Source organism: Protopterus annectens, chromosome 6.part0 (assembly GCF_019279795.1).
Source record: "Protopterus annectens isolate FY-2018-M chromosome 6.part0, PAN1.0, whole genome shotgun sequence".
Lineage (NCBI taxonomy): Eukaryota > Metazoa > Chordata > Ceratodontiformes > Protopteridae > Protopterus > Protopterus annectens.
The window spans coordinates 784,915,791-784,928,311 of record NC_056737.1 but is presented as its reverse complement, the minus strand read 5'-3'; the positions used below and the strand labels follow the sequence as shown (position 1 = coordinate 784,928,311).

The 12,521-nt window shown below is 43.3% G+C and overlaps 1 protein-coding gene across 4 annotated transcripts in view; it reads left to right on the top strand.

The window, feature by feature from the left end:
- Positions 1-12,521, top strand: part of DAAM1 (dishevelled associated activator of morphogenesis 1) — a 3,124,549-nt gene that overhangs the window by 1,129,902 nt on the left and 1,982,126 nt on the right. For all 4 annotated transcript variants that reach the window (XM_044074460.1, XM_044074457.1, XM_044074458.1 and 1 more), the window contains one exon: positions 10,888-11,107. In XM_044074460.1, the coding sequence (XP_043930395.1) occupies positions 10,925-11,107 (183 nt within the window). In that variant the 5' untranslated portion in view covers positions 10,888-10,924. The remainder of the gene's footprint in view (positions 1-10,887; positions 11,108-12,521) is intronic.

The following is a 12,521-nucleotide window of genomic DNA, read 5'->3' as shown; positions in this document are numbered from 1 at the left end:
CAGTTTCATATGCTTAAATATCAACAGCATGTTATGGGCTTATTGAAACAGAAAATTATGTTGATTTCTGATTGTGTGGAAAACAAAGAATTATAGGAATTACTGCTTGCAGCAGAACAGATTGGAAAGCATACTTTGCAATGTGGTTTTGATTCCTTGGAGGCCTCTTGCAGGGCCGCAGTTACTGGATCTGTGATTAGAAGGCGTACCTGGCTCAAGGAGCAAAATCTGCCTGACCATGTTAAAGCCAAATTGTTGGATTCCCCCTTTACAGCATGATACTCTGTTTGGTAATAAGGCAAAAGAGGTTTTAAAGAAAATGGAAGACGAGGCTAAATCTATGCAAACTGTAAAAGATTTCTTACAAGTGCAGCCACCCAGATTCAGTAGGCACTGGCCTACTAAAAATTGGTCCTTTCCTGTGTCCAACAGAGGCTCTCAGGGCAAATCCAGGTGCTCAAAAGGCTCTAGATACCAATCACAGGGTTCTTACAGGTCAAAGCATTGGGGTGCCTCCACCTCCAAATCTGGAGGAAACAAAGCACAACCCTACAGTAAGCAGTCTCGTTGACTTCCCTCTACCATCACCAAGCACTTACCTTTTGGCAGTCCCCTTTGGGGGGAAAATTAGCACTTCATGCTCAAAATTGGCAGTTAATTACCCAGGACAAGTGGGTATTAAACATAGTATCCCAGGGGTACATATTTAATTTCCATACTTTGCCAATTCCAAACAGTTGGCCAGATCTGCCACAAAATCAATGGGCTGAGGCTCAGAAACAAGTTACGTCCCTCATGGATATGGGGGCTATTCAACCGGTACCAGAACAGGAAAAAGGACAAGGTTTTTATTCGACTGTTCCTGGTACCCAGAAAAGACCATGCCTGGCATCCAATACTGGACTTATCAATTTTGAACATGTTCCTGGACATTCCAAAATTGAAAATGCTGACTTTACAACAGCTACTGCCTATGCTGGGCAGGAACGCTTGGTTAGTGACTCTAGACTTAAGAGGCATACCTGCATATCCCAATAAGGGAATCGTGCAGAAGATACCTCCGCTTCAAGGCAGGTGATGCATTACCAATTCTCTGCACTGCCCTTTGGCTTAAAGTGCCTAGCACCAGTAATTGCATTTTGCAGACAAAGAAGCATACATATTTATCCCTACCTGGACGACTGTGTCATTCAAGCAGAGAACAAGGACATTCTTCTTCAACATCTGGCGTTTGTAAAAAGGCTTCTAACATGCCTAGGGTACACAATAAATGAAAAGAAATCACAACTGGTACTCTCTCAAAAAATTACATTCCTGGGTGCAAGCTTGAATACAACTGCCCAGATGGCTTACCTTATGCTAGACAAATGAAGGCAACTGACAATATACTTCAAGCAGATGGCAACAAAAACCCAGTTATCTGCAAGACAAATTCTGCAGGTTTTTGGGGTTCATGGCATCCTGCATTCTATTAATTCCATATGCAAGACTGCATATTAGGAAACTTCAGTGGTACCTAAAGAGTTTATGGAGTCAACATTGTCACAGTCTGGAAACAATGAGTCCTCTCATTCCCTGCCTACAACAGGAGTTTCTTTGGTGGGCAGAGACATGTCACCAAAACAAGGGACTGTCATTCATCCTACCCCCTGCCACTCAAACTGTAACTACAGATGCATCAGACTATGCTTGGGGGGACCCACCTGGCGGGGAGATGCATTCACGGCATATGGAGCCCAAAACAAATGCATCTGCATATCAACCAGAAAGAGATGCTAGCTGTTTAGAATGCCCTGACAGCCTTCAAGGACTTCCTCCAGGACAACTGCTGATAAAGACGGACAACACCATGGTTATGTGGTACATAAACAAGCAGGGAGGTACACATTCCTACCCCCTTTGCAGACTAGCCATGGCATTGTGGAACACAGCCTTGACTTACTAAGTGCACCTTCAAGCTCAATTCCTGCCAGGAAAACAAAATACTCTGGCAGACCTAAGCAGAAATCTTATGGACCCGCAGGAGTGGAAAATGGATCCACAAATCTTCAGCATGATAACACAGAAATGGGGGAGCCCAGACATAGATCTATTTGTCTCGCCCCAAAATTGACAAATTCTGCACAAGGACTTATCACAGACAAGCATGGAAAGTGGATGCCCTATCCTTCAGTTGGAAAAACCTATCAGTCTATGCCTTTCCCCCTCTGCTTCTACTCTCCAAGGTCCTACTAAAGGTCAGACCGGAAAAAACAAAAATTATCCTAATTTTTCCGGACTGGCCTCGCCAGCACTGGTACCCAATTGTAAGGAATATGTCTCAACTCCCTCCTTGGTACTTGCCTCAAATACCCCATCTACTGTCACAGCAGAACAATCAAATTCTGCGCACTTGGCTCCAAACTCTGAACCTTGCAGCATGGCTGATCATGTAATTATTCAAACAACACCTCTTAGTAAATCTGTGATGGGTGTAATTTTGGAAGCCAGAAGGCCTAGTACTAGAAAATCTTATGCTGATAAATGGAAGAGAGTCTGTGCTTGGAATCAACCACAAGGAACGGACACAGCAAAAGCAAATATCCCTCGGATTTTACAATACTTGACTGAGATGCTTGACAAGTGCCTATCTTTTTCTTCAAAAAAAATCCATGCCTCTACCATCTTGGCTCATTACAACACGGAGCCTCCCATCTTTTCTCATCCTCTGCTAAAACAGTATCTTAGAGGGGCCAAAAATTTAAGGCCTCCCAGAAGATCACAAACTCCTGCATGGGACCTCAATTTTGTGCTGGAAAAACTCACCCTGCCTCCTTTTGAACCAGCAGCTACTGCGGATATAAAATTTATATCTTGGAAAACAGCTTTCCTTTTGGCAATCACTTCAGCAAGAAGGGTTTCAGAACTACAGGCTCTCATGGCTGTGTGGAGCCTTTCATTACATTTTACCCGGACAGGGTGTCCCTCAGGACCAATCCTTTATTTATGCCTAAGGTGGTATCCAGTGTTGCTCTTAACCAAACTATTCATCTGCCAACATTTTACCCAAATCCACAGAATAAGGGGGAGCGGATTCTGCATTCATTGGACGTGCACAGACAACTAAGATTCTACTTAAACAGGACCAAATCTCTCAAAGTCTGAGCAACTACTGGTGGTATTTGCTTCAGGATCAGAGGGGAAGGCTATATCAAAGCAGACTATTTCAAAGTGGATAAGCCACTGCATTTGTTTCTGCTACTTGCACCATGGTAAACCAGTGCTCAAGGGAATTATGTCACATTCCACCAGGGCTGCCTCTACCTCAGCAGCCTTTCTCAGAGGAGTTCCAACCAAAGACATTCTAGAAGCTGCTACTTGGAGCTCTGTGCATACCTTTACAAAGCATTATCATTTGCCTCTCTTCTCCAAATCAAGGGCAGGCTTTGCCACTGCAGTTCTGCAGGGCCTTATAGCCACCCCTAATGCTATTTAGTGCCATCCTCCCATCCATAGCTTTGGGATTCTATCCAAATGTAATGACTGCAACAGTGAAACATGAAGAACATAGTACAGTTGTGTACACTTACCATAAATGTAGATGTTCGAGTGTATTCACTGTTGCAGTCCGGGTTACCCACCCGCCATCCCCCTTTTCTATAACTTCTCTTTCCTTCACTATATTCTAAAGCATTTGTGGTTTTAGATGAAGGTAAAGTTTATGTTGCTAAAAGTGCATTTACATATATATTGCTGTTTATTTATATATATATATATATATATATATATATATATATATTTTTTTTTTTTTTTTTTTTTTGCTCCCCATTTGGGGGGCACCTGGGGCAAGAAAAACTGAATAAAATAGCATTGGCTGCATGATGTTCTTCGTTCCACATTGCTGCAGTCCTTACTATTGGGTAGTCCGCTGTCCAGTCGGCCCGAATACCAGAGTATATGGCTGACGTCGATCAGGGCACATTAGACTGACGTCAGTACGTCAGGGTACTAATGCGCATGACCGACGTCATATCCTCAGTCTTTTTTGCCGCATGGTCCGATGCAGAAGCAGTTTTGCGAGTGCAGGTTGGCGTTCTGAAATATTTCCGAAGTCGGAGTTTCAGACCGAATCAGAGTTGGCTAAGTACCCCGTTGGGGAACATTTTGGTTTTTTCTTGCCTCAGTATTTAACCGGATGTCAGAAAAAGTGAATAACTGTATTTCTTGTGGGAAACAGATACCTCATAGGGATTACCATACCTTGTGTATACCTTGTTTAGGGCCTGAGCACGACGTTGTTGGATGCCGCTCTTGTGCTAGGTTTAACAAACGCACTATTAAGAGACGGTTAGACTGTGCCAGGTTAGTGTTTGGGAAGCGTTGCAATTATAAAATGCCGCCGGATACTCCGGCCGCTTCAATCAAAAGCGCAAGGACAAAACAGCGAAGCCTAGGGTGGATGAACCGGCAGTCCCAGACGCCGGTTCTTTAGAAGGCTCAGTGGAGCCGGAGGTTTTGCCAGGAGTTTCTTTGGAGTCTCAGGCAGAGACTTTACTGTTACAGGATGTGCCTTCTCAGGAAGTAGGCCAGGCTGAGGGGGCTTCTCAGGTAACTGTTCTTCCCTCTCTTCCCAAGGTAGTTAGAGCTTCTCCTTCTGTTCCCAAAACTTCTTTGAGAGGTAGGCCAAGTTCAGCTTCAGTGGGGCTTCTCCTAGCACTTCAGGTTCTGTGCCTAAGAAACATATGCTTAAAATGGCAGAAGATTTAATTACTATGATTAGAGGCTCTATGCCCCCTCCTGATAAGAGGCCTAGGGTGGAACCTGAGTTTGAGTGTTTGGAACAGTATTCAGAGGCTTCAGAGTCTTCTGCGGAAGACTTGCAGGAATTTCCACCTTATTCTGATTCTGATGTGGATGATTCCACACCTACAGCTTCTCCTCCTGAGGATTTCTCATTTTCAGAGACTCTGCATTCCATGAGAGAACACTTTAAATGGGAAGGCCAAGATTATTCTGATTCCAGGAAAAGGCTTAGGGAATTCTTATTTTTACCCCAACATAGGCCCTTAGCTATACCTCCTGTGTTGAATGTGGTGGAAGATGTTTTTGCAGAGGCTTCCCTGAACCCTGACTCTTTGCCTCCTGCTCCTGTTAAACCTGATAGGTACTATAGGGTGCCCGAAGCTCATAAGTATTTGTTTAAGAGTCCTAGGGCGGACCCAGAGACTGTTTCTCAGGGGCCTAAAGGTGTTAAGGCCTCTGTGGTTAAAAATCCTGTTCCCACTGATAAAGAGGCAAGGGCTTTGGATAGGTGGGGAAAGAAAGTGTATACTTCTTCCACTATAGCCATGAGAGCGTTGAATTGTCAGTTTCACATGTTAAAATATCAAAATTATCTCCTTTCACAATTGAAATCTAAGGTGGATGCTTTGGCGGAAGGTATTGAGTGTAAAGAGTTGTTGGATTTAGTTCATGTGTCTGAACAAGTGGGTAAGCATTCTTTGCAATGTGGTTTTGATGCTGTACAGGCCTCCTCGAGGGTGGCTGCCACTAGTTCTGTTCTTCGCAGGCATGCCTGGTTGAGGGATCAGAATTTAGCTGAGCATGTTAAGACCAGGATTTTGGATGCTCCTTTACAGTCTGATGTGTTGTTTGGTTCGCCTGTGGAAGCAGTTTTAAAGAAAATGGAGGACAAAGCTAAGTCTATGCAAACTGTTAAAGATTTTTGCAGGTGCAGCCACCAAGTTTAGTAGAAATTGGCCTGCTAAGGGGTGGACATATCCTGCTTATGATTCCCAGTCTAGGGGTAGGTCTAGACGTGGTAGGGGCAGAGCTCAAGGTTCTTTTAGGCCTAGAACAGGAGTTCACCTGCTCAGACTTCTGGTGAGGGCAGGGGTCAGTCCTTTCGTAAACAGACCCAATGACCTGCCTTTTCAGCTGCCGGTAGATTCTCGTCTGGCAGCTCCTTTGGGAGGAAGACTGTCTCTTTTCAAAGACAATTGGGATTTAATTACTCAAGACAGATGGGTGTTGGATATCATTCACCACGGTTACAGGTTTTATTTCCATACATTGCCCCTTTCAAAGGCATGCCAGACGTTCCTCCTCCACAAAGAAAAGAGGCTCACAAGCAAATTTCTCAGTTACTCCAGATGGGGGCCATTCAGCCAGTCCCTGTATCAGAAAGGGGCCTAGGATTTTATTCTCGCCTGTTCCTAGTACCAAAGAAGGGGAACACGTGGAGACCAATTTTGGATTTATCTCTCCTCAACACTTATCTGGACATTCCCAAGTTCAAGATGTTGACGTTACAACAGCTTTTACCTCTGCTGGGCAAAGATCACTGGATGGTAACTTTAGATCTCAAGGAAGCTTACCTTCATGTGCCTATAAGGCTAAGTTGCAGGAAGTATCTGCGGTTTCGAGCTGGAAATTCTCATTATCAGTTCTCTGCATTGCCCTTTGGCTTATCTACTGCCCAGAGTATTCACAAAGGTTCTGGCTCCAGTGATAGCTTACTTCAGGCTACAAGGAATTCAAATCTATCCTTACTTGGGCGACTGCCTGATTCTGGCTCAAGAAAAGGAAGACCTTCTACAGCATCTGGAATATGTTATAGCAGTGCTAAGATGCCTAGGGTATTCTGTGAACGAAATAAAGTCCAGTCTAGTACCCTCTCAAGACATGTGCTTTCTGGGTGTGAGACTGAATACAGCAGCCCAGATGGCCTTTTTAACCCCGGACAAACAAAAGAGTCTATCACTTTACTTCCATCAACTATCTCATCAGTCCGTGCTGACTGCAAGGACAGTCCTTCAAGCATTAGGGTTCATGGCATCTTGTATTCTGGTGCTTCCCAATGCCAAACTGCATATGAGGAAGCTACAATGGTATCTCAAAATGTATGGACACAGCACTGCCAGGATTTGGACACTGTCATTCAAATAATACCTTGCCTTCAAAAAGAATTTTTGTGGTGGGCTCAGGAATGTCACCTAAACAAGGGACTCTCTGTGACCCGGCCAGAGGCGAGTCAGATTTTAACGACAGATGCCTCGGACATTGCTTGGGGAGCTCATCTAAATGGAAAGTGGATACAAGACAAGTGGCCTGCCAGACTACAGCATCTACATATCAACATGAAGGAGATGTTAGCAGTCCAGTTTGCATTAATGGCTTTCAAGGAGTTACTCCTTCCAGGGCAGGTGTTGATTCTAACAGACAACACAACTGTCATGTGGTACATCAACAAACAAGGGGGAACACATTCTTACCCATTGTGCAGGCAAGCAATGATTTTATGGGAGACTGCGCTCAGCTTGCAACTAACTCTTCAGGCAAGGTTTCTGCCAGGAGCACAGAACTCCTTAGCAGATGTGTTAAGCAGACAAATCATGGATCCCCACGAGTGGAAACTGGATCTTCATGTATTTCAAAGGTTGACAGTGTCCTGGGGAACTCCAGACATAGATCTGTTCGCTTCTCCACTAAACCACCAGCTGCCAAAGTTTTGCACAAAGAGGTTACATCACACAGCTTGGAAAGTGGATGCTCTTTCTTTCAGCTGGAAAAATCTTCATGTGTATGCGTTTCCACCTCTGCCTCTTCTTCCAAAGGTGCTTCTAAAAGTCAGACAAGACAAGCCAAGGATGATTTTAATAGCTCCAGATTGGCCTCGGCAGCACTGGTACCCATTACTGAGGAGTCTAGTAAAGAAGCCTCCATGGCCTTTACCCTTGATTCCGCACCTGTTGTCTCAGAGAGAAGGCCACCTGCTCAATGTCAAGCTTCGCTCTCTTCATCTAACAGCATGGCATATTCTGTTTTGAAAGACAGCCGGTCTCAACTTCCTCAACAAGTTTTAAATGTGATTATGGAAGCTAGAAGACCTAGTACTAGGAAAGTGTATGCAGAAAAATGGAAGAGATTTTTATTTTGGAGTGCAGCAAGGAATTTGGAGATTTCTGAGCCTAATTTGAGTGTGGCTCTTCAATATCTTACTGAGTTATTGGACAAAGGTTTGTCCTTCTTTTCCATTAAGATTCATGCTGCAGCAATTTCAGCTCACTATGATTGTGACCCACCATTGTTTTCGCATCCTTTGTTCAAGCAGTTTCTTAGAGGGGCAAAGAATATAAGACCCCCACGTAGAGCTCCTACTCCTGCTTGGGATCTCAATTTTGTGTTGGAAAAACTTACTCTACAACCTTTTGAGCCTGCGGCTACTGCTGAATTGAAATACTTGTCATGGAAGACTGCTTTTCTGTTGGCTATTACTTCTGCAAGAAGGGTGTCTGAGTTGCAGGCCCTTATGGCAGTAGAGCCCTTTTTGATTTTCCATAAGGATAGGGTATCATTACGTACTAATCCTTCCTTTATGCCTAAGGTGGTTTCTAGTGTGCCTTTAAACCAAACTATTCATTTGCCTACTTTTTATGCAGACCCCCAAAATAAAGGGGAAAAGATTTTGCACACTTTAGATGTACACAGGCAATTGCGTTATTATTTAAGCAGGACTAAGGATTTTAGGCAGTCTCAGCAGTTGTTTGTTTCTTTTGCTTTGAGTTCACAGGGCAAGCCTGTGTCAAAACAGACTATTTCTAGGTGGATTGGGTTTTGCATTGCATTTTGTTATTCCCATCATGGCAAGGAGATTCCAGCTGGGATTAGGCCTCATTCCACTAGGGCTACTGCCACTTCAACAGCATTTCTAAGGGGTGGCAACAAAGGATATTGTGGAGGCAGCTACTTGGAGTTCAGTGCATACTTTCTCTAAGCATTATCACCTTCCCCTCTACTCTAAGTCTAGGGCTGGTTTTGCCACAGCTATTTTGCCAGGCATGTTGTCAGCTCCTGCTTCTTTATGATTTGCCAGCCTCCCTTACCTCTGCTTTGGGATTCTACCCAATAGTAAGGACTGCAGCAATGTGGAACGAAGAACATAGTACAGTTTTGTACCTACCATAAATGTAGATGTTCGAGGATCCACATTGCTGCAGTCCAATTTACCCTCCCTCCTTCCCCTCTGTGTTTAGGGGTGGTTGTGTAGGTGAGGTTATCTGCTGATATTTTTGTATATATTTTTGTATATGATGTACATATTTTTGGTGCAGGTATTTTGGGCCTTGTCTTTTTAGGGTCTTCTAACATCTGGGGCAAGAAAAGACTGAGGATATGACGTCGGTCATGCGCATTAGTACCCTGACGTACTGACGTCAGTCTAATGCGCCCTGACCGACGTCAGCCATATACTCTGGTATTCGGGCCGACTGGACAGCGGACTACCCAATAGTAAGGACTGCAGCAATGTGGATCCTCGAACATCTACATTTATGGTAGGTACAAAACTGTACTTTTTATACCCCTGATGACCTGATGTCATGGAAGAGGAGACAGCAACTGAAGCAGGACCCAAGACTTTGTTATTCAGGCCGACTGAGGGCAACCTGCCAGCAGATTACCCAAATGTAATGACTGCAACAATGAATACACTCAAACATCTACATTTATGGTATCACTGGGCCATTTTTTGCTACCCATCTGGTAACATATGGATTGATGCCTAGTTGAGAGAGTTTATCTATTATGCCTGAGTGGAGAATAGTGTCAAAGGCTTTGACCAGGTCAAGGTAGGTGGTGTGCACCATCTTTTTATCGTCCATAGCTTTGGTGACTGTCTCCAAGTAGTCGACCAAATTTAGCAGACATCACCTCCCCTTGACGAAGCCAACTGTGTGAGATCAAGTGTTTGGAGGTTGCCAATGTCCCTGTTACTGAGGTCCATGATAATCCATTCCATGGCCTTTGCAGATCAGGCTACTTAGGCGGCTGGGTTTATAATTTCCCAGATCGGTGAAGGATCCACCTTTGCGTAAAGGGACGACAATGGCTGTCCTCCGCTCATCTAGGACAAAACCAGCACTCAGGCTTTGGTTGAATAGGGTGCCTAATGGCGCTGCATGTTCCTGCCTGAGTTCACGTAGTATGCAGCCTGGGATGTTATCAGTTCCCATGGAGGCTGTATTTTTTGCCTTTGAGGGAGCAGTGATGACCTTTTCCCTAGATATAATGGTATAAGGTGTTAGTAGTTTACTTCAGGGTTTCCTTTACCTGTTGTTAGATTGAGAGGGAAAGAACCAGAGTTTAGTTGGAAAATTCCTACTAAACCTAGAAGGCTGAACTTGGAAGAAGTCCTTGACAGTCTGCATAGTTTTTGCTTTATCTTCCAACTTTTTAAGCAGAGGCTCAGCCTTTAGCCCAAAAAGGAAGTCCTTATCCAGGGGTGCATCCAGAAGGTTAGATTTGACATGGTTTGTCAAGGTCTGTTCCCTAAGCCAAGCATGCCTTCTAATGACAGAACCAGATACTGCAACTTGGCTAGAGTCAGGACTGCAACAGTGAATACACTCAGGCAACTACATTTATGGTAAGCGTACACAACTGTACTTTCTGCTTTTCCTTTCTGTAGCATAATGACTGGAGGGAGGAGAGCAAGAGGGATTGAAGAAAGCTAGAGTTTTGCAAAAAAGTGTGCAGTCTGTTCTGCAAGCATTGAAAGAGCCAAGGAAGGAAATACTGTAGTACATCACATTTGTCATTTATCTGTTAATAGTGTAGAGCAGAGAGAGAGATGTATTAGTAATAGTTGATGGGTTTCTGTGGGTTGCAGAGTTGAATTTAGAAGCTAGGCTGATACTTCAGTTTATGATGTGAGGTAAATGTGTTGATAAAATTTGACTTTTGTGACCGTGTCTTTATGTACTTTCAGTATCTGTGCATGTATGTACGAAAGGTAATATAAAAAAAGATATCTGCTTGATATGTTAATACAGTGCATTATTCTAAATGTGTAGAACAGCATGGGTAATGCAGTATTCATGTACTTATCCTGTGATGTATTTCTTTCAGGTTTTAAGTGATAAAAACATTTTTATCAGGTCAGAATATGGCACCAAGAAAGCGATCTGGTCGGGGGATGTCTGCCATATTCTGCTGCTTCCGAGGTAGTGATCATCCTGAGATCACATACAGGCTAAGAAATGGCAGCAACTTTGCCTTGCCAACAATTGAGCCAGCATGGCCCATGCCGCCGGTTGAGGAATTGGATGTCAAGTTCACTGAACTGGTGGTAAGTGCTTCTAACATAGTGTCTACAATACAGCAGCTTAAAGGTTGCATGTTGCATACATTGTTCGTTTCTTTTTTTTTTTCTTTCTTTAAATTTTTACTTCAGTATATGTTTGCGGACTAGCTTGGCTTGCCCATAAGTTTTTGTTGCTGATTTTGTAGCCCTAGCTACATGTGGGTCACAGGAGCCAAGTGGTGTGAAACTATTTTTCTTTTAAACTGTATTTTAAATTTTCAAAATAAATTGAAATGCACTGCCAGCACTAATCCATATGTCACAGAGTAAAGTGTGTTACTTGAATTGGATTTTTGGACATCATATTACGGACATCTTACTAACTACCCTCAGTGATCTGTTCACTGAACCAAAACTGCAGTGGGAGTAGCAGCACTAACTGTGTGTTTGTGTGTGTGTGTGGGGGTCTAAATGTTGATGAAAAGCACAGTGAAGTTCAGATCAAATATAAACATGTCATAGGTGACATTCATTTCTCCATTCAGTACCAGACCATGTTTCTATACCTTTGGGCAGAGGTGGAGCTAGGCCATTTCCCTCATTTGGCACTCCCCCCCCCCCCCCCCCAACCAAAAAAAAAAACTTATCTGAAGAACGAATAAAAGCCCAGAGGAAAATGCATACCAAGACAAAACATTTTGTTCTTGCAACTTTCTATGTTTATAAGAGCAATATTTTAAACTTTGCCATAACTCCCTCCTTCAAGTTACTAAATAATAACAAAGATTTAAGTTTAACTTCATATCCTTCAAGAAATGCATACTGATGCAAAACTTCTTATTCTAACAATGTCCTGAGTTTATAAGAGCAATATTTTAAACTTTGTCCCTAATCCCCCCAAATTTCAAAGACGCTAATTATAAATAATGCCCCTTCAGAAACTAAATAGTAATACAAAACCTGTTGTGTGTGCAAATTTCTGAATTTGAGTAGTATTTTAAACTTTGCCCCTGATCCTCTGAACTTCAAGTCAAAAATAGGTTCATAGGTAGGTACTAGGCTATTGGCCCTAGGGCCTATATAAGTCTAGCCAAAAAGGTACCCTGGCTTTCGCCACCCAAGAAAATTATTTTCCTGTGCCCCTGTCGAGCTGAGCCACAGAGGTGATCCCCAGGGTGAATTTCCTATTTCCCATCCATTCATCAAGATTTTTCTTGAAGAGTGCTAATGAGAAGCTTTGTTTGATATAGATAGGTAGTTTGTTCCAGAGTATGGGAAGTCTCTGGGACAGGAATCTATCCCTCCAGCATGTTCTGTTTATTGTGGTGACAAGATTTATGTCCCTAGAGTGTGTAGCTCGTAGGGATTGGGATTTCTTTTAAGTGGAATATGTCCAGCAGCTCTGGGCTTGACATAGCTTTGTATGTTAGGCAGAGATTGCCTCTGAGTAGGTGATATG